Here is a 22,095-nt window from a genome sequence, read left to right as displayed (position 1 = left end):
AGCGGGGGGCAGGGAATAGGGGGGTCTATTCTGAAGCTGAGGGAGCAGAAGATAAGGGGCCGCACAGAGGGACGGGGGTGGCAGTCGGTCAGGCGCCCGAGGCGGCCCGGGGAGGGGGCGGCCCGTCAGGAACGCGGCGTCGGGTCGTGTGGGCGCCTCCCGGTCAGAAGCCACAATGGCAGCTCGTTAACAGCGCAGATTAAGGACTTTGTCAATTACCTCTGAAGGCTGCACCGGGCGGATTAAATGCTTTTAAAAGTGCTGCCGATGGAAAGGGGCGACTAAGAAACCTCTCCCGGCACAAATCCCTCCTCTCCCGGGCAGAGGAGGAGGCGGGGGCTGAGGCAGCACGGGGCGCGCCCGGCAAACGCGGGCGATCGGCCGGGAGCGCGGCAGAGCGCGGAGCCGCTGGTACTCGAGACCGCGGCGCCGGCGGCTGCCGCGGCGGCGGAGACCCCCATTCAGCCCGCGGGCCGCCTGGGCTGGGAGGCGTCGGGCCGGCTCACCGTGCGCGAGCGCCGGGACACAGGTCTACCGACTGTGGCCGAAGCGCCCCCAGAGCCGGCTCGCGGGTCGGGGTCCGGAGGGGGCGGTCCCTGGTGGCTGGAGACTCCGGGACTGGGCGCACTGGCCCCGGGGTCCGGACTCAGACCTCGGAGACCGGCAGGGGGCGCACGCCGGCCGGCCCACACCCCAGGCCCAGCCCGGGTCTCAGGGTGAGCCCAGCGCCCTGAGGGGGCCAGGAGGAGCGCGGCGCCGCTCCTCAGACACGCCCGACGGCCCATCCCGGGCGCCCACGGGGCCCGCCCGGCGCCGCGCCCCCCGCGCACGGTGAGTTGGCGAGGGTCCGGCCCGGGAGGAAGTTTGCGAGGAGGCGGCCCCAGGGGCTCTCGGGCCTCTCCGGAGCCGGCGAGGGCCTGGCTGCCCGCGGCTGTTTACTGCCCTCCGGGCTGGGCCCGGGGGTCTGGGCCGGTCTGCCTCCTCTTTATTAGGCTTTGGGGAGGTGGAGTTTATCGCCGTCCGCAGTGTGTGCGTGTGTGTCAGAGGGAGACCGGGGGAGCAATAAAAGGCAAAGAGAGTACGAGACAAAAAAGACGCGGAGATTGAGAAGGAGGAAGGGAGGAGGGAGGAGGGAGGCGGGAAGAGGGAAGAGGGAGAGGAGCGCGCAGGGGGAGGCGCGGGAGGTGGGAGCGGGGACGGCGCGCAGCGCGAGCGGCGGGCAGGCGGCTGGCGGCCGGCGGCTCTCGCGCTTCCGCTCCCGCTGTCGCCCGCACACACACCGCGCATACACCGGCAGGCACACACACTCGCACACCCGCACACGCACGCCCGCTGGCCCGGGCCGCCCCGGCGCTGGGCACCGAGGCGGGAAGCCGGCGAGCAGAACGCGCCCCTCGTCCGAGCCCGCGCCCACGTCGGCGCCTTTGCGCTCCGCAGCGGCGCGCCTCGCCCGGCGTCCCCGCCAGTCCTGCCGGAAGATGGTCAACGACCGGTGGAAGACCGTGGGCGGCGCTTCCCAACTTGAGGACCGGCCGCGCGACAAGCCGCAGGTACGCGCGGCCCGGATCGTGGGGACATGGGGGCGGTGGGCGAGGCAGTGGCCTCTCTGGCCTGCGGGCTGGGCACCCGGGCTGGAGTTTGGGGCGTACCCCCGTGAGGCTCGACAGGCCCGGGTTGGGGCGGGCACCCTCCTCTCCTCCTCCTCCATAGGAGGCTTGAACTTGAGGTTCGGGCTGTGGATGGTGGCGGCACCCCTGCCGAAGCCCCTTTGCTCCACAACGGACTCAGGTGCACATCTGCGCAGAGGCAGTAGGGGACCTATGGAGTTTACAGTGTCACCGGTCCTTAAGTGTGAGTCTCCGTTTCCTCACCTCTACAATGGGCATCTGAACCACTAAGTATTCACCCTGAGCACCGCCTGTGCTAGGCGGCTGGCATGCGCCCCATCACCCCCATCTCCTCTGAATCCTCACACTTTAGCCAGCCTACCCCCGACCCCATACAGTAGAGAATCAATAAATATTTGCCTCATGTGAGAACCCTGGATATTGTGATTCTCCAGCTTTAAGACAAGGAAAGTAAGACTCAGCGAGGATTGCTTCTGCCCTAGGCTATGCAGCTCCAGGTCTGTTCATTCCACCCTTCCTGCTGCCTCTTCAGGGGCAGTGGAGGGTGCCCAGGGCTGTGGCCTGGAAGGGGGTGAGGGCAGAGCTCCAGGGCTGGCCAGAGAGAGGGCTGGAGATGGGAAGCTGAATGGAGGGGCAGCCCTGAGGCTGCCCCAGGCTGGGCTGCCAAGGGACTGGGGCAGGCAGGCGAGATGAGGAGTCCGCTCGGCAAGGAGAGGAAATAATGGAGCTGCCCGTTTTAAATTTCAAATTTCTCCCAGACAGATGTCATTGGGGAAGGAACAGTTCTTGTTTGCAGTGGCAGGAAGGGGGTGGCAGGGGCGGGCCTTGGCGGCCCCTCACTCCCAGGAGCGGCAGCCTGCGCATTCTGTCTGGAGTGACACTGCCGTGGCATGCCTCCACACTTTGCAAAGCCCTTTCCCGACCGTCTGCACAGTCTCACTTTCTGCAGCAGCCTGGGGGCTAGGCAGGGATGCACATGCCCACGTCACAGGGGGATGGTGGCTCAGAGAGGTCGAGGCACGCACCCAAGTCACACAGCATGTTAGCAGGAGAGCAAAGATTCAAAGCCAGGTCTGACCCCAAGCCTCTCCCAATGCCTTCCCAGGCTGGTCTATTCCTCTGTTAAATCAGGTGCACACCCAAGCCAGCCCCAGACAAAAAGTCCTCTCCTGCTGGGATCTGACTTTCTCCCAGCTTAGCAAGAGCAGTCTTACCTCTTCGACTTGTTCAAGCCATCTCCAGCCTGGCCCGCTCTCCCTTCCCGTTAGTTCCCTTACAGGTACTGGTTGCTTGTCATCTTGCCCTTTGCCAGCCTCTGGTCCCACACCAGACTGCCCATTTCCAAACCTTTGCTGTCTCATCTTCCCCCAAACACGCTCACACACACACACACACACACACACTTCACTCAGGAAAACCCTACATATACTTCAAAACCTACTCAGATGCCACCTCCTCCAGGAAGCCCTCCCTGATGCCTGGTGGCTCTGCCTTGAAGTCCCAGCAGCATTTAGCCTGTGCTGCTCAGCTGCCTTTATCTCTCCCTGCCATGTTCCCTAGCCTTGAGTCCCTATTCCATCAGGAGCTCCCTGTGGACATGCACTCCTTCTGGGCCCCCATCCTGGGGTCTCCCCCTGAGTCCAGTCTCCTGTCCTTCCATGCAGCTCAGGTTGGGAGCTGAGGGATATTTGCTGAATTGAACTGCATGAAGCCCTGCCAGGAGGAACTGTGGGAGAGGAGCCAGCAAGTGCTGATGTGTCTCAAGGGGAGGTGGCTTCTGGGGGATCTATTTGAAATGTGGCTTTAAGGCCTCCTGGGTAGGCCCCAGCCTCTCCGCTGCTTCCTGGAAAATATATTCCAGCTGACACCAGGCCAGAGCCCAGCTGTCTGTCCCTTGGCATTGGAGGCTGCTGAGCGCTTGTGGTCCTAGAGGCCTGGGCCAATATCAAGCACCACTTCCCCACTCCACTCCTTTGGTGATCCAGCATATAGACAGGCTGTCCTATGCCAGCTCCAGGCTTGCCTGAAGATTCAAATACGAGACAAGGCCTTTCCTGTGCCCACTGTTGGAAGAGAGAACCTCACCTGCCCTGGTTCCCTTGGGCCTGGCCTTCTCTCCTCCTTTGCTTCTCCAATAGTTTCATCTTGACTATTGACATGCTGTGTGACTCTGGGTGAGTTACTCCCCCTCTCTGAGTCTGGGCTTTACCATCTGCAAAATGGGAAGAGCAATCCCTGCTTCCTCCTCACTCCACAAGGGCTGTTAACGAGGGCCGAGTGAAATACTGGTGTGCTTTGCAAACTGTAAAGCTCTGTGCACCCTTGAGGAGGGTCGCTCTTAAAGTAGCCTGTCCCTTTTTACAGGCTGTCAGTGTCCCGATCTCCCCTTTGCCCACCAGGGAAAGCAACTTGACCACCCAGTTCCCTCCAGAAGGGCCTGGCTGAGGTTCTTTAACAGGGCACTTCCTCCAGAAAAGATGCCAATGCCACACTCTTGAGTGCCAGCTGGGTTCATTTGCAGATCTCTCCTTTCTTAGTCAAACCACCCTGAGAGGTTGGCGGCAGGAACGATCAACCCATTTGACAGATGAGGAAACTGAGGCTAAGAGAGCCGCAGCCAGGACTTGAACCTGGGTCCTCCAGGGTGGCCGATGAGCCTTATTGGGAAGATGCAGGGAGAGACGCTGACTGCCCTTGGCTCAGCCCACTCAGGCACATTATGTAATTCCCAAGGAGAGGGCTCCAGTGCCCAGTGTGTGATCCCAGGGCATGCCCAGCACCCACTGCCACTGAAGGGCCTGCATCCAAGTGTTGCTGTTTCAGGGGCAGCCTTAGGCCGGCTCTGTCCCAGGCCTGTCTGGCCTCAGCTCCTCATTTGCTGGGTGACGTTGGACAAGGTGCCAACTTCGTTAGAACATCCCTTCTCCCCTTGCAGAATGAAGGGGCTCTCACAGCCTTAGGGCAGGAGATTACGGTGGAATATTTGCCAGGAGTTTGGAGTTGCTCAGATAAAAGGATATAGAAATAGACATGATTCTCCTAGTCTCGGAGTGTGGGGCAGGAAGTCACCCTGTAACCTTCTCCCCTGTTGCAGGGAAGGGAGGGCTTTTTTCTGAGCAGTCCCTGAGTCAAGCCACTCCACAGGGAGGTCGACCTCTGAACTATCCCAGGCCATGTCTCCTAATATTTTCAAAACTTTGAAAAACATTCCAGAAAGCAAAAAAAAATTCTCATTGGGAAGTTCTTCTTGATGTCTAACCTAAACCCTGCTGCATTTAATTCACTCAGTGACTATTTATAGAGTCCCTACTTCATCTAGGAGACGTAGCTGTGAACTTGTGCCTCGGGAGCTTAGAGTCTCATGGGAGGGACAAACTCACATCGTGGGATTATTACAAACCACGATGGGCACTATAAAGAAAACAATACACGCCTCTGTTGTCTTGTTGCTTGGGGTTTGGGTTGAGGTCACTGTGCCTGGGTTGAGAGAGAAGGAGGGTGAAGTAAGTGAAGAACAGGGACTACAAGTCAAGGACTCCTTCCTTCTCCTTCTATTTCCTGGGCCCCTCCTCTGGCCACGGGCTGCCCCACGGAGCTCACCCGCTAGCCCAGTGGTGTGGCTGTGATGGGGAGGCCAGGAGGCCAGGGGAGGCCAGGGGTGGGAGTGCAGAGACCATTTCCCCGGGGAGGTGATGCTTAAGCTGAACAGCATTTGCCAGATCTGTGCTTCAGGGACACCAAGGTGTGTTGGGGGAAATGACAGAAGCCAGGCAGGTGCAGAGAAGCACCAGGCGGAGGCTGGAGGAGGGCAGCTATAGCTGAGGCTGGTATGGGGGAGGCGGGGTGGGACCTGCTCCTGGGCCTCCGCAGCCCTGAAGGGGTCTGAGCACGAGTGTCCTGGGCCCTTTGCTATCAGGAGCGTCCCTGGCCGCCGGGTGGGGAATTGGTTGGCGGAGCCGGGAGGAGGCAGGGGGGCTCACGGGGAGATGGTTGTGGTGATGTAGAAGCAGATGACGGGGCTTGGACCAGGGCAGGGCTGGGGGCGTGGGGACAGAGGGGACCAGGGGATTAGAGGAGGTGGAGTGGACAGAGCCAGGTGCTGGCTGAGTGCGCGGGGTGAGGGAGGGGAGCACAGGGAGGTTTTGGAGGGGGCGGCTGGTGAGGCTGGTGCCATCCCCGGGTGGGAATCACAGGAGGGCTCAGGTTTGGGGTGGAGCGAGCCTGGTTTGGGGCTCCGTGGGCTGGAGGCCTGGAGCTGTGGGGGGCGGGGAGGGTGAGCAAGACCCTCACAAGAAATACCTGGAGACCCTCCCTCATCTGAAACGGACCCGAGTGCCATCTGTGGAGTGACAGAGCTTGGGGGGCTTGGAGCCTCTGGGAGGGGGCAGATGTGAGCAGCTCCCAGACCCTTCTCTTTGTCCCCTAGAACACCTCTGGCCACTCCCCCCAGGGCCTTCCCGGTGGCCTGAGGCTTCAGATGGCCCTCAGCATAGGTCACATTAAGAGGCAGGACAGGGCTTCCCTGGTGGTGCTGTGGTTAGGAATCCACCTGCCAAGGCAGGGGACACGGATTCGAGCCCTGGTCCGGGACGATCCCACATGCCACGGAGCAGCTAAGCCCATGTGCCACAACTACTGAGCACACGTGCCTAGAGCTCGTGCTCCGCAACAAGAGAAGCCACCGCAGTGAGAAGCCCGTGCACCGCAACGAAGAGTAGCCCCCACTCGCCGCAACTAGAGAAAGTCCGCATGCAGCAACAAAGACCCAAGACAGCCAAAATTAAATAAATAAAATAAATGAATTTATTTTAAAAAAAAAAAAAAGAGGCAGGACAGGGCACTCTTCCTCAGGGCTCATAGAACAAGCCAACGAGCCCTCTTCCCAAGTCTTTGGGACCCCAGAGTTTTGAGCAGAACATCCAGCTCCTCATTTTAAGGGGTCTCTGGGATCCCCCTTCTGCCAGGGTCAGGGGATAAGAGTCCAGCCCAGGTCAGGAGTCATTTGCCTGGCCGTGGGAGCAGATGTGGACTCCTGGGGAGAGGCGAGGAAGACTCCCCCAGGGGCTCTAGGCTGGGCAGGGGCTGGGCTGCCTGCCCCCTACATGATCCATGAGCCCATGTGCAGCTCTGAGTCCCTGCTGGGCCCAGAGCACACACCACGTCCCCCTTGGATTTCCCAATCCAAAGCCACACAGTGTGTTTCTGCCACGATGAACAGCCATGCTGCCAGTGGCTGGGGCGTGCCTAGGAGATGGGGGGGCTGGGAGCAGCCTTGCCTGGCCTCCCCCAGGGGGGAGACTTTCTTCTTCCCCCTTTGGTACAAGGAGTGTAGTCTCAGCCTACCCAGGGGACCACGACCCAGCTTCCTTAAAAAACAAAGAAGAAGAGGGGGTGCGGGCTGGGCGGAGCACGGTGGCCGTGAGCCTCTTCCTCCAGAGCTCTCCTGGCCTCCGCCAGACCCCATGGCCACCTCTGGAGGCTGGGAACTCAGAGGAGGCAGCTGGGACGGACGCCACCCCTCAACCGAGGCAGCCCTGGGGCTTCCTGCCCTCCACCTCTCCTGGCACGAGCCCATCTTGTCCTCCCCTTGGCTGGGACTTCGCCGGCAGCCTTGGACCGTGGGCCAGCACTGGGGGTCACACAGGGGACGAAGCCACATCTCTCCAGCCGGGAGCTCACACAGGTGTTTAGTACCAGCAGTGGGTCTCAGACCCTGGTTCCTCTGAGGCTCACCGCCTGGGATACCTTCCCGATCTCCAGGCACCTTGCCCCTGAGAGGCGGGGGCCCTGTGTGCATCCTCCCGCCTCCCGCAGATCCCAGGGGTGTGGGCACCCCGTCTTCCCCAGCCCAGGGCTGATGAGTAAGCGCCAGACCCCCGCACGCTCCGCTGGGCTGCTCACGCCTGAAGCCCCCCCTTATCATCTCGGGCAGATTTCTTTGCAAGGCACGTAAGCGGCAGCCTATAAAAGCGAACAGCACTTCATGTTTAAGGTGATCTCTGAAGACTGATTCTCCTCTGCTGAGTGGCCTGTTTCATCTCCAGGCTTATCGTCCCCCTGCCCCTCAGGGGACACCTTGTAGCCTTCTCCAGCCCCTCCCCTCCCTTGTGCCCTCTGTCTTCCCACCAGGGACCAAGGGCCTGGGTGGAAGTGGATGCCGAGAGGGCTGGGATCCTGGGACACAGGAGGGACGAGGCCGGCCACTCTGCCTCGCCAGCTGGGGACCTTAATGCTCTTCAGTGGAGGACATCGCTCAGAGCAGCTCGGGGCAAGGTGTCTCCCAGCGGACTCCGGGAGGGGCCTGACAGGGACTTACTTGCTGACACAGGGTTTGTCTCTCAAACCCCAGTCACACTTCTGGCAGAGGCGGGAATGGGGTCAGATGGCTCAGCAAAGAGTCTCGGCACAGATGGGCGATTCCAGAGTCACCCGGGCCTGGGTTCAAATGCTGGCTCTACCGCTTGCCTCCCATGTGACCTTGGGCAAGGGTCTTCTCTCTCTGAGCTTCAGTTTTCCCATCTGCAAAATGAATCCAACCACAGCGGGGGGTGTTGGAGGTTTCAGTGGCAGGAACACAGTACGCACTCAAGGATTAGCGGTGATAAGGCAGTGCCTGCCCGTGTGGAACATGTTGACCCGCAGTGACAGGGATGGGGCGGCCTGGAGGTGGCCTTCATTCTCTGCCACGCCATCCCAGGTGGGCACAGGGTTCAGCGTGGAGGTTATGGCCTCTGCCCTGCCAAGCACCGTAGGTCCCAGGGCCTTTGCCTCCTCCCCAAGCCAGCAGGGTCACGGAGAAATGACCTAGTCCATCTTCCTGTCCCTCCGTCAGTCCAACAACCAGCCGCTCTGTGCCTTTTGTGGGGTGGAGGGGCTCATGGTCTAGGGCAGGTTTCCTGGACCTGGGCATTGCGGGTCCCCAAGTCCCAGATTTCCTTGTATCCACAGCTTTCATCAAATCCCCAAGTCCCCAAGGGAATCCGTGCCCCCAAAGAGGGTAAGAATCATAGTCTACGGGACATGCGTTCCCTCAGGGCAGGGCTGGGTTGATTTTCCCTCATTGTCCCCCAGTCAGGGACTGGCTTGGAGCCTGGCTCATGGGGACCCCGAGGAATATTGAACGGGTGTTTGAGTGAATGAATGAAGTCAAAGGTGATGACTGTATTGGTAAATGCCACCGTGGGGGGAGGGAGGGCTGTGGGAACACCGAGGGAGAGCCCCACCCATACCGGGAGAAGGGCTGAGGAAACAGTCCTGGAAGAGGTGACATCCAGCTGAGCCCTGAAGGAAGAGATCAAGTTTAGGCCGGTGGAAGAGAGGAAGCAGATGTCTCGGGCTGGGGGAGCAGCCTGTGCAGAGCTGACTGACACCTTAGGGTCTGGCTGGAGTAAATCGCGTAGGTGTGGGGAGCCCAGGATGGATGTGCCCCCCCGGGCCTGGGCAGGGATGGAGAGGGGAAGGGTGGAGCGTTGAATCCCATCACTGCAGCGACAGGCTAAGGAATCCTCTCCCTCATGTTGCCAACAACACAGACCCCCTCCTTCATCCTCCTCTGGTGCCAAGTAGGAGATTCAGGAGTTACTTGTAGAATTTGAATTTATGGAAAAGAAGCCGTTTGCTCTACCATATTTTCTCATAGTAAAACGCGGGATGTAAGAGGCTATTTTATATATCACCAAGAAAGAAAGGAAAGTTGTCAATTACAATTGTAAGATTCCCCGCAAACGTCGGAGATGTTAAAATGCGAAGGGAAAAAAAATAAAACAGGGAAGGTACATCCTAGCATCAGTGACACAGAAATAGCACTTTGGGTGGAAAATAAAAAACCCAACACCTCCAGATGCTCTGTGCACATTGATCATGAGATAATAAAAGCCGCTAATATTTACTGCATAAACACAGCATGACAGGCACGGCTCCAAGTGCTTTAATATACTAACCCGTTTAAAGATGTGTCTTGGATTCAGAAAGTTGAAAATGTGGGGGAAATTCAGTGGTAGGAGATGCCTGGCCCTGGGGAGGAGGCAGGAGGCTGAGGGTCCAGTCTGAGCTCTGCTTCTAATCTGCTGTGTGACTGTGGGCAAGCCCCTGGCCCTCTCTGGGCCTCAGTCTCCCCATGTGTCCAATGCTCAGTGATCGCTTTGCAAGCTCCTTTTGGGCCATGCGTGATTCGGTCCAGCGAGTCTGGATTTGCTATACATCATGGTGCCTCCTTTAATTACAAGCTGCACTGGGTTCCAGCTTCCTTTGTACTTAGTCCCTACTGGGTCTGGGGGGTGGAGGGGGTGCTTTGTGAAGAGGTGGGGGGAGGAGGAGGAAGGAGAGGAAAGGGGGAGGGGAGATGCTCAGGTGGCCACCCTCTGCCTGGGGACTCGTGGCAGCCTTGTGCGCCTGCAGCGGTCTCAGGACTCGGGATGTGGGTGCTCTGGGTTGAAAGGGACCTTCAGTGACGGGCGCCCGTGACCCCAAGGCACTCATTCCGCTGAGACAGCGCAGTGATTTGTAGCATCGCTGCTGTCACTGTTACAGCTCTCTTCCTGAGTCTGCACAGCGGGTACCTGCATATGGGGTGGGCATGTCATTATTGCCCCCATTTTACAGATGAGGACAACAAGGCTCAGGGGGGTGAAGTCCCTCACCCAAGGTCACCCCGCAGGAAATGACAGCTTGGGGACCTGAGTCCAGCCCGTCTGGCTGCAGAGTGGGAGTCTCCACCTCCCGCCCTTACCAGACCCAGGAGGGCTCCACGTGGGGAGATGTGCCTACCCCAGGCAGGCCACGTGGGCCAGGACAGGGGCAGCGAGGGAAGGGTGCCTCTCTCTCCATTGCTCTCCCCGGCTCTGCCTCTGTTTCTCTTGTCATCCTCTCCATCTTTGTCTCCCTACAAACTTTCAGTCTCTCCATCTTGCTATCTTTGGTGTGTTCCTGTCTCTGTCTCCCCTCTGGGACTCTGTTTCTCATCTCGGTGTGACTCCCTTCCCCCGTCCCCAAGAAGGGGACCCTCTGAGCCTCGTCCAGGCCTCACAAAGGCCAGAGGCCCCATCCTAGGGCTGCCTGGGCCCTCCTCACCGGGCAGAGCTGGAGGCCCCGGTCTGCCCCTGATGCTGCCCCCTCTCTCTCCCGTCTGTTCCTCTGTCTCTGTGTCCATGTGCCTCGGGCTGGCCCACAGCGGCCGAGCTGCACGTACGCGCTGTGCACAGTGCTGCTATCCCTGGCCATGCTGCTGGCCGTGGCCATCACCGGCGCCGTGCTCTTCCTGAACCACGCCCATGCGCCGGGCACGGCGCCCCCGCCCCTCGTCAGCACCGGGCCAGGCGGTGCCAACAGCGCCCTGGTCACCGTGGACAGGGCCGACGCCTCGCGCCTCAACATCCTCATCGACCCGCGCTGCCCTGACCTCGCCGACGGCTTTGCCCGCCTGGAGGGCGCCCAGGCCTCTGTGCTGCAGGCACTGAGCCAGCGCCAGCCTGAGCCGTGGCTGGCGGGGCAACAGGAGCGGGAACTGCTGGACACCTTGGCTGACCAGCTCCCCCGGCTGCTGGCCCGGGCCTCGGAGCTGCAGGCGGAGTGCATGGGGCTGCGGAAGGGGCACAGCACGCTGGGCCAGGGACTCAGCGCCCTGCAGAGCGAGCAGGGCCGCTTCATCCAGGTAAGGGTGGGCTCTGCGCCTCGGGGTCTGGGCAGGGGTGGCGGGAGTCAGGGGCACGCCGGCCCCGCTGGGTGCCTGAGGCCCGCGGCATCACTCAGTCCCCAAGTGCCCCGGGGCCAGGGGCTGTGGCCATTCCCGTCCACGGACTAGCAAATGAGGCTCAGGCAGATGAGAGGGTCATCCAAGGCCACACAGCTGGTGCGGCCAGGATTCAAACCTTTACCTGAACGCCTACCTGGTGACCTGGGTATTTGTGTAGCATCCATGGCGTCCAACAGTCGAGTCAAATCCAGGGCTGGAGGGGCTTCCCAGGCGCTCCAGAGCAGGTGAGACACCGGCAAGGCAGGACGTGGCCTCCGTCAGGCTAATGGAGGTTCAAGGTCATGTGGCTCGTCAGTGGCAAGCCCTCGCCCCAGTTGTGCCACGTGGCCAGAGAGAGCTGCACCCCCTCCCCAGATCCCCCCGTTCGCTGCCATTTGATGCCCACAGCTTTCCAGGGAAGGAGGGACCAGTTGAGGAGCTCAACCAGACCCGCAGACTGTCCTCACCACCTCCACCCCACCCCTGCGCCCGCCCCCTCCACCCCACCCCCACGCCCGCCCCCTCCCAGAGCCGAGCCAGGTCCCAGCAAGCACCAGGTAGATCTGGGTGAAGGGTTTCCAGCACTGACCACGCCTTGTGCACCAGCAAGAACTTCCCCCTTCATAGGATCGGAGATTCAGGATCATCTCATTGGCCCTCTGCCATTTTCCAGAAGAGAAAACTGAGGCCCAGAGTGGGGCAGTGATTTGTCCAGAGTCAGGCCTGGCATCTGGCCTCTGGAGCGCCGCCCAGCCTCCAGCCCTGTACCCCATGCCCCCCGTGACTTAGGTCCTTCGGGACTGGGAGGCGAGCCCCACCACTGCCATTGGTCCCAGCCCCTTCCAGGCACCCGAGGTGACCAGGCATTCGGTCACCCAACAGCTCAAGAGCAGTGGGCCTTTTCCCTCCCTCTGAAGGCTGCAGCTGGAGAAATTACAGTCTTCCTCATCCTGTCTGGGTGACTGATGGGAAGGCGGCTTCCCCATCCTTGGGTGGGGTATTCAGCTGCCCTCCTGCTGCCCACCCCCCCCTCCATCTGCAACACCCTCGCCCTCACATCAGCAGGGCTCGGGGAGACCTCCAGACGTTTGGGGGGCTCTGGGTGCCCCACCCCACTCTCCACATGGCTCAGCCCCTGGTCAGCCAGACCCGCCCGCAAACGCTCACCCTTAGGGCAGGGGTGGAGGATTGGGGGGAGGGGCCCGGGGTCTCCCACCCGCCCACCCATGCGGAGGCCTAGAGCTGTTCCTGTGAGACTAACAGTTCTGGGACCCAGCAGTGCCTTGGCTTACCTGATATATTCACTTCTCACAAGAATGTTTAATTTGACTCATTTCCCACAGACTCCGGGTGATTTCAGAGACCATGTGTCTTGCACAGTTAGGTCACCATAGCTCCTAGTTCCCCTTCTACAAGCTGCCCAGACCCTTAGCTGATCAGCCCAGACCCAGGTTTTTCAAAGCAATGCCCGGAGTCTCCAGAGCTGCTTGTTAAAAGATACGTCCCTAGACCTCACCCCCAAACCCCGCCAGGGTCCCAACAGTTCAACAAGCACCCACCCGGGTGACACATGCGCACGGATGTCGGAGGGCCGCTGGCCCGGGAGCGGAAGAGCTGAGAAGTCCTGTCGTCCCGATTGGAGTCAGCACAGTGAAGCCTCCACCAAGTACCAGCTGTGGGACCTTGGGCACGTCAGGTGCCCTCCCTGGGCTGGGCCTCCTCACCTGTAACACAGGGATAGCACAGTCCATACCTGATAGGATGCGGGAGCTCGTGGCTGTACAGGGCTCGGCTGGCGTATGGCACGTGAGAGGGGCTGTTTGCATATCAGCAGCTCTTTTATTATGATGGTGGAAATTGTTTGTAAACTGAAGTTTCAGCCCATGGGGGACCGCCACTGAAAATCTTTTTTGGGGTCCACACTGGGTGTTAATAAGCGCTGTACAGCACAATAGCCCTAGGAGGTGGGGATCGTTACCCCATTCTACGGAGTGACAGACTGAGGCTCGGCGTGGCGAAGTGCTTTGTTTAAACTCAAACAACTGAGAAGTGCTGGAAGCAGCAACTCCGATTTCACTGCCTCTAAAAGCTGCCAATTCCTCTTAATGCATCTGTGCGGCTCAGCGAGCAGGGACTGACTTTCCCCATTAATTCCGGGCATGTTTATATGTACATTTTCAGCTTTAATCATTTGCTGGTTTAAACTGAGGTCTTCCTTGCCCGTTAGCAAGAGCCAGCCGTGCCTGAGTTTCTCGAGCATGTCTGCATTGTCACAGAAGGATGGGCAGTACTGATTCGACTTAACCAATGCGCCCGGTGATCTTTGCTGCCCACACCCTGCAGGGTAGGCCCCCTGCCCCCTGCTCCCTGGGGCGGCCTGCATCCCTCTTCAGGGCTCCCCCAACAGGGCCTGTCTACTGGACCCTGCAATAGAGCCCAGGGAGAAGCCCACCACCCTGCCCCGATGCTCCCACCGTCCCTCTCAGAGCCTCTCCCCAAGGCCTCAGCCCCACTGAATCATCGGCTCAGTCGAGGAGAAACTGACAGGGCAACTAAAAGCTTTGCAGGGTCTCTGCTTCCAGACGAGCCGAGAATCGTATTTTGTAAACTGCCAGCGCTGTAAATTCCTGCTTTCCTTCTTCCAACGAGCTATTATTATCTGACAAGTGACGGATTCAGTGTGTAAAACCCAGCATGCTTCCACGCTCGCTGGCTGCAGCCTGCCCGTGACCCTGTCTCCCCTCCTCCGGGTCCCATAGCTCTCCTTTCCCGCCAGGCAGCCCGGAGGACCGCTCCTTCTGGGCCTCAGTTTCCCCATTTGTAACAAGCGTATGATGCCTCAAGCCCTCCCTCCTGGCAACACTGTGGGGGGCGGGTGAAGGGGTGGACACCAGAGGGCCCTGGAAAGTCAGAGCCATGGGGCATGGGTGGGAGTGCAGTCCCCAGGGCCCCACCTGTCCAGTGCAGACCCATCGCCCCTGCCTTCACAGCCTCGCTGGGGGGTCAGAAGAGACGTTGGGTGAAGGTGTTTTGTAACCTGGAAGGTGCCTTGCAGTGAGGTGGGCACCCAGGTACTGAGTACTGAGTGCCTGCTGTGGGCCCCACGCTGTGCTAGGTACTCCCCACGTTGTCACCGGTCCCCACAGCACTAGGGTCAGGGAGGCCAGGTTAGCCCCGTTTTGAGGCTTGGTTAATCACTCACCCGCAGCTGTGTAACTGGCCAGTGGGCGAGTTGGCGTTTTGAGCAGCAGGGCCCCCTTTAGTCAGCTCACTTGGGCTGAATGCACTGAACTGGATGAATCACAGGGCCTGGGGGCAGCGGGGGCACAGGTGTCTGCTGAAGCCACTCTGTCTCCTCCCACCCGAGCCCCTGCCCTCTGGGCAGTGGGGCTGAGACAGCCTCGGATGGGGGCCAGAGTAGGGCAGGGGCTGCCATCCCACCAGGAGCCCACCTCCACCTTTGGGACGGCTGTGTGCCCACCAGAGCCCCTGCCACCCTGGCACTCCGCCCACCCCGGTGCTCCACCCTCCCAGAGCCCCACCCACCCGGAGCTCCACCCACCCCGGAGCTCCACCCACCCCTGTGCTCCGCAGCTTCTCTCCGAGAGCCAAGGCCACATGGCTCACCTAGTGAACTCCGTCAGTGACGTCCTGGACGCCTTGCAGAGGGACCGAGGGCTGGGCCGGCCCCACGTCAAGGCTGACCTTCAGAGGGCGCCTGCCAGGGGATCGCGACCCCGGGGCTGCGCCAACGGTGAGTGGGGTGGGGCTGCCTTCCTTGGGTGACCTGGGTACCCAGGTTCGTCCCCACCTGCCCCACTAACAAGGAAACACTGCTGCTGTTTGCTGAGGACTTCCTGCTGCTGGGCAGCACTGAGCGCCCTACCTACACCCTCCTGTTGACCCCTCTCCCAGCCTGATGAGGCGGAGCTCATTGTACCCATTTTCCAGATGAGGAAAGTGAGGCTCAGAGAGGGTGCTCACTCACCAGATTCACCCAGGGAGAGGCAGGACCACGGTCTGACCCCAAGCCCAGTGCTCTAGAGCCCACTTGACATTGCTGGATGGACAGACAAGTCAGAGAGACCCGGGGACGGCGCGGGGGGCCGTGGCGAGGGGACACGGGTGCCAGGCCCAGTGCCCTGACGGCCTTCCCTGTCTCAGGCTCTCGGCCACGCGACTGTCTGGACGTCCTCCTGAGTGGACAGCAGGAGGACGGCGTTTACTCTGTCTTCCCCACACACGACCCCGCTGGCTTCCAGGTCTACTGTGACATGCGCACTGACGGTGGTGGCTGGACGGTGAGTCTCCGGGGCTGTGTGGCCAGCTCGGCCAGGCCCCGCTTCCTTTGGGCCCTGCAGATGGTCAGGGCAGACCCTGGGGTGACCCAGGAGGCTGTGCACATGAACCTGGGGTGCTCTGAGAGGCTTCTCACCCAGCCTTCCACCCTTGGCCTGAGCAGAGACCCTGGTGGTCTCCTGGCAAGGAGCCATCGTGATTTCTTTGCACCTTCTGGTTCCTGCCTGGGAGGGAAGTGGGAGCAATGGAAAGGCAGGGGTGAGACAGCCGTAGGTGGCCCTGAGACCTCCCCTGTGCCAGGAGAAAGGGGTGGAGGTGGTGGGGCAGAGGCCCTGGCTTGAAGACCTAGGGGTCTCCAGATCTGCCAGCTGGGAAGCCCCTTCTAGAGCAGGGTCGGCCCACTGGTCTCCCACGGTCTCTGTCGCAATTGCTCAACTCTGCCTTCACGGGGGCGGGGAACGTAGCCACAAAGCAAAAATGCCTGGGGGCTGCATGGTGGCATGCAAGGGTGAGGGCGACATCATCGTTAACCATCCAAGCAGGAGGCGAGACGGGAGGCCTGAGCGAGGTGGGTGGGCAGGGGCGAGCAGAGGCTCTCGGGGGGGCGGAGCCTGCTGTTAGGAGCTGGTGGGAGAGCCGCTGAGAATCCCCCGAGGACCCCGAGACAGACACACCTCTAAACATCTCTTCGAGCTCCAGAGGAGAGAGTTTAAGTGTACTGGATTCACATTCTGGGCCTAAAAGCGCTTTTGTTTTCCTAACTCGGAACATCTGAGTTATGGCCTTTGTGTCTGGGAACCCCTCGGCAGGCAGAACAGCTCCAATGCACCAGTCAGAGCCCAGAAATCAGAGTTAAGGGTTAGGACAGGCTAAATGAAGCACCAAGACGCCGGCCTGGGCCATGCATCTTCCACTCCAGTGGACTTGAAGCCAGTCTCCTGGGAAGTCAGTCAGGATTGGGGCTGGGAGGTGGGTAATTCCTCGGGCCCGGGCTTCGGGGCCGATTACAGGGGAGTTGATGAGGCGCGCCGGCCTGCTCAGCCCTCCCTCTAGGACATCTGGATCAGCTGGCCTGGAAGAAAGGCCATTCTCAGCTGAGAAGTGCTTGCGAGGCCGATAGACGTTAATATCCATTTGGGATTCCGTCAAAAGCAATCTCGTCCCAGATACCTCTGGGCGTCTGTCAGGCTTACCTCCCTGCCACATGGAATCGCTCGGAAACCCAATTGCTTGGGAGGGAGCTGGCCGCCGCCTTGCTGGACCCCGACACCATCCACCCTCATTAGGCTCCGTGTCCAAGCTGCCGGGCCTCAAGTGCCAACACCGGTGGGCAGGACGCCTGGGACCGCACACGTCAACTGGAGCCTGCTTCCCAGAGAGCCGGCCGGGCCTGGGCGAGGATGTGGCTCGGCATCCCTGCCCCCTTAGGGACACTTTACAGTTTATATACCGTGGCCCTGCCTGGCACTGTGCCAGCCCTCCTCCAACTCCTGGAGGCCAGCCGGGCAGCCCATGCAAGTCCGTGGAACTGACTGTCACACGGTGTCACTTGTCAATTCATGGACTCAACCACAGGGCGCCAACCACAGGCCAGAAGATTCCGCAGCAAGCTGCCGGCCGGGCGGGGAGCCGGGCGAATCAGCTGACTTGTGTGAGGGCTGTGGAGCCCCTCACGCCACCTGGGGTTACCAGAGAGGCTTCTGCACTGGGAGTTTGGAGCTCTGGGAGGTGAGGCAAGGACAGTGTTCCAGGCAAAGGGAAAACGTGCGGGGTCAGCAGGGAGGCGGCAGGGCTTGTTCTGGGACCGCGGTGGCTCCGTTCTGCTGGTATGGCGCTCGCGGGGCCAGGGCCAGGTGGAGAGGCAGGCAGGGCCTGGGTCGAGTGGCTTCTGCAGGTGCAATAGGAATCGGGCTTTTACCTGGGGGGCAGAGTGGACTCCTGCTGCCCTCAGAATTTCCCCACGGAGGGAGTGACCCAGAAATGTGGGGCTGAGGGGTGGAGGGGGTGCGTGAGTTCCTCGGGCCCTGAACCCTTGCTGAGGGCGTGGGAGTCGCCACGTGGGAATGAGGTCGGGGACAGATGGACACACGCCTCAAGGTGGCCTTTCCGCTGATGTGGCCACTGGCCCTGGCTGAGCCCCAGCCCTGCTCTACACTCACCAACGACCCCAGTGACCCAGGCCACAGAGGGTCACGCTGATCAGCAAGGCCACTCCTGAACCTAAGACATACACCCAACCCCACCCCTGCCCCAGAAAAGAAGGGGGAAGGCAGGAAGGAAAGGCCGGCCCCTGCTGACCTGTGACCCTGGGCAAGGGGCCCAGCTTGGTCGCCAGGTCCTTTGGTACAAGGATTCCCGGGTCTACCCCTCATGCTCCCTTTTTGTACCTGTCACAGGTGCGGCTAAGCAATCACTGCCCAGGTGCTACCCGTCTATGTCCCAGCCAGGCTTGCGCTCCGCGGGGCAGCGACTTGTCATCTGGTGGCCACTGCAGCTCAGGGGTCCGCGCGGTTCTTGCACACCATCTGTGCTGCCTAAATACTTGCCGGACAGGTGACTGTTGGCGTCTTCTGGCAGTGTAACTTCACCTTTCGGATCCTCACTTTTCTCATCTGTTAAATGGGTTAATGTAGTGCTCTTCATGGTGGGAACAGTCAGAATCCTCCACAGGGTGCTCACCGGTAGGGAAGGAGCAGGGGAAGGGGGAAGGGACAGCAGGGGTCCACGGGAGCCTTGGGGATTCCCTGCCAACAGAGGAATCTGGCTCCACCCTGCAGGATCTTACAGTCAAGCAGTGTTTTGTTTTGTTTTGTTTTGTTGCGGTACGTGGGCCTCTCACTGTTGTGGCCTCTCCCGTTGCGGAGCACAGGCTCCGGACACGCAGGCTCAGCGGCCATGGCTCACGGGCCCAGCCGCTCCGCGGCACGTGGGATCCTCCCGGACCGGGGCACGAACCCGCATCCCCTGCATCGGCAGGTGGACTCTCAACCACTGCGCCACCAGGGAAGCCCTCAAGCAGTGTTTTTAAAGGGGAAGAAGATTCGTAAAATCAGAGGCCAAATTTCCTCATTTGGAAGGTGATGCATGGGACGAAGCAGCCATTTCCAATTCATCTCCCCGGCCCTGCGAGACTGGGAAGATCACATTCCCTCTTGGGGCATCCCCTTCCTCGTCCAGCCAGTGGGGTGGCCCTCGTATGTCACGTGGCCACCTTTCAGGGCCTAGGGAACAGGGTGACCATGCCCAGGGCCCCATGTGTGTTTTATGGTTGGAAGGAGGGTCCAGCCCGGCATCAGCAGACTGGGTCCCCTGCTGTCCTGCCCCGAGGCACAGCCTTGTCCCCACCAAGATCCGCCTCCGCTGTGCGGCAAACTGGGCCTGATTGCCAAGCCCTCATCTTTGCATAATCACCAGCCGGGGCCAGAGAAATCGGGTCCAGTTCAGCGTCTCCTACGGTGGGGACCTGTGATAGGATTGATTCTGCTCTGCGCCCCCATGCGGATCCACAGCAAAGCCAGCTTCCCCCAGCGCCATGAGCTGAGTGGCCCGAACCTGCGTCCTCTACCAGGCAATTTACTGCCTTGCGGGGTCGGCCGGCTCAGATAGGCCTCTAATTGGCTCCACTGTGAGAGAAACCCTCCCCTCCCACCGTGCCCATTCCTGCCCTACCTGAGCTCCCCAGGTGGGAGGAAAATCCTTCTCTCATCAAAGAAGCCGCCACCTGAGCAGAGCCCAGCCCAGCAGGGGGATCAGGCTCCGGACAGATGAAAAGCTCCCCAGCCCCAGCCAGCATGCCTCGGGATGCGCTGGGGGTGCCGGGTAGCAGGACTTGGGAGTCCACCAGGGGTGCTGTCTCCTCCCTGTGTCCCACAGGCTGTGGTGGCAGGAGGACCTGCCGTGACATCAGTGCCCCAGGCTGTTGTCGGGCTCCGAACTGCTCTGGGGAGTCCTCGGAGGCCTGCACACGCTAACAATGACCACGGCGACTGGTGACAGCACCCCTCTGGTCCTTGACCCATTAGGTCAGAGAAATCTGCCTCTGTCCAGAGCAATTTGGATTTCTCAAACTTTGAACGTAGACGGGGTGATGCACGTAGAGCTCGGCCCGGTGCCTCAGCATCTGATAAATGGCAGCTCTGAGCGGTGTTTGCCAGGAGCCGGCAGGCACCGACTGCCAAGCCTGGGAAACGTGGCAGGGAGCCAGGCCCAGGGGTACCATTTGCAGTCAGAAATAAGGAGTGGGCCCACTTCCTTCTGGGCTTGGCAGCTGGTTCTGAAGGGGAGGGAAGTTAGACCTACTGTGCTCCGTCCCCCCCACCCGCACCGAGCGTACACCTTTTTCTTCATTGCGTCTTTGCCGTGATCCTGCAGGGGTCACCAAGGCGTTGCTGGTGGGGCCTTTTTACAGAGAGGGAAACTAAGGCTCAGAAAGGTCCGTGACTTGTGCGAGGTCACACAGCCCAGGAGAGGCAGAGCCGGGATTTGAACTCAGCTCGGCCTCCGTCCAGAAAGTGTGCTCTTGCCGCAAGCCCAGGCAGCGGGGCTGGGGTGGGCGTGCTATCCAGAGGTGTCCAGAAAGGATTTGAGGGGTGACTATCTCCCGGGAGAGCGGGCAGAGTCTCCCCAGGGGCCGCCTTTGAAGGGCTGCGTGTGCTCGCCTGTCCAAGTTCTCTACGCTTTAGAGACAAGAACCCGCCTCTGCCACAGCCCCGCCACCCCTCCTCACGGGTCGCCTGCACGGGACGCCGCAGCTGCGCAGCCGACACGATTCTGCCTGTGACTGGTTTCTGTAGCAGCTTCATCAGAGGTGAGGGAAAATCTCAGATGCTGCTTCGTGGGCTCGCTTCTCAGGCGGCAGAGACACACCCTCCCTGTCTCGGAGCGTTTGGACCCACCCCGCCTCTCTCTCTTGCGCCTCAGCTCCTCTGACCACCTACCAAGACCCTGCTCGATCTGCAGTTCGGCTGAGCATCTCCTCCTCCAGGAGGCCCTCTAGGAACACCCTCCCACCACCCCAGCAGGCAGCTCATCCTCCTCTGAGCTCCCAACAAATGTAACAATTGTTACCCTTATGGGGTGCCCCGTATCAACCAGCACATTTATCCTTGTGGGTTGGAGCTGCTATAATTCCCGTTTTACAGATGAAGAAACGGAAGCACAAGGATCAAAAGGACAGGCCAGGTTGGGAGCTGCTCTGCCCTGAGACTGCTGGCTTGTGCATCCATCCATCTCTCCTGGGGCTGTGAACTTTCTGAGGGCCAGAGTCCCGCGTGAGTCCAGGCACACCATACGGGGTCTGGAGCAGCAAACCTGTCATTTTGCAGAAGAGAGAAGCCAAGACTTAGATGCTCACACTGCCTGTTGGCTGGAGTCTGGCTAGAACTTGAGTCTCCTGAGTGCCAGCCCAGGGCATTTTTTGGAGCAGATCTGGCTCAGCTATGATAAGGGCCACGGGGGATCATGGGTGTAGGGGAGCAATGTCCACCCGCTCAGCCGTGGGGTACCCCTCGGCTGCCCTCAGTCTTTGTGTACCGTCAGTCTCTCCTCTTCTGGTCTCAGTGGGCCCCCACCTTGAGGCACCCCCATTCTGCAGAGGTCACCCCACCTCTCCAAACCTTACTCTTCTCATCTGCCAAATGAGGGCACGAACCGCTCCCTCCCGGGCTGTGGCGGGGAGGGCTGTGACTGTCCTTGAAGGCACTGGGGTGACCACACAGCCGGGCCCCGACACTCGGGAAGACTCCCCACTCTGGGCCGCGTGGCAAACAAGAAGCAGGTCGGACAGGGCCCGTCTGAGGAAGGGGCCCCCGGCAGAGACCAGACCTGCAGAGCACGAGACAGGCCCCGGGAGCCCGTCTGACACACACGGGAGAGTCAGCCGCTCTGCTGCACCCCTGTCTCCTGCCGCCCCAGTGCAGCCGCTCCTTCCTTTGAAACCGCCCAGCACCATCTGCAGGACCGTGTGGGCCCAGCGCGCCCCTGGCAGAGCCTCACGAAGCGGCACTTGGAAGACGCCGGGCAGCAGGCTGCTGGCTTCTGAGAATCCGCACCAAGAAAACGCACCCCGTCTGTCTTCCCACTCGTGGCACCTGCCCAAGAGGCCGCGGAAGCGTTTCTACATCAATCACTTTGCAGCCGGAACCCTAGGGAGAAGGCCCCAGGAGCCAGACTGATGAATGTTTTAGCCCTAAAATTAACAGTTAGTTTCCCTACCTTTCCCCCACTTTTTGCCTAAGTGGGGACCCCTGTTCTGTGGGCAGCGTGGAGGAGGGGGATCAATCCTTTACTCGCTTCCCTCTTCTTATCTGGCTGATCCTTGCTTTGTGACTGAAGGCCTTCTCGTTGGTGACATCCTGCCATCTGGCGTCCCCTGAAGTCCAGCTGGTTTCCAGAAATCTGAAGCCACAGCTGCAGTTCAGCCTGAGCCTCTGAATCAGA

General features: G+C 60.5%; 1 protein-coding gene across 1 annotated transcript in view; it reads left to right on the top strand.

The window, feature by feature from the left end:
- Positions 1 to 1,478: 1,478 nt before the first annotated feature.
- The window catches only part of FIBCD1 (fibrinogen C domain containing 1), a 30,149-nt gene continuing 9,532 nt past the window's right edge, over positions 1,479 to 22,095 (top strand). The window contains exons 1-4 of the mRNA XM_022578439.3: positions 1,479 to 1,550; positions 10,798 to 11,277; positions 14,953 to 15,112; positions 15,523 to 15,659. Of these exons, the coding sequence (XP_022434147.2) occupies positions 1,479 to 1,550; positions 10,798 to 11,277; positions 14,953 to 15,112; positions 15,523 to 15,659 (849 nt within the window). The remainder of the gene's footprint in view (positions 1,551 to 10,797; positions 11,278 to 14,952; positions 15,113 to 15,522; positions 15,660 to 22,095) is intronic.

The sequence above is a fragment of the Delphinapterus leucas genome, chromosome 6 (genome assembly GCF_059928025.1).
Source record: "Delphinapterus leucas isolate spDelLeu-1000000601 "Yukka" chromosome 6, BTC_Dleu_Yukka2, whole genome shotgun sequence".
Taxonomy (NCBI): domain Eukaryota; kingdom Metazoa; phylum Chordata; class Mammalia; order Artiodactyla; family Monodontidae; genus Delphinapterus; species Delphinapterus leucas.
The sequence above is the reverse complement of the archived record's forward strand: the minus strand, read 5'-3'. Positions and strand labels throughout refer to the sequence as shown.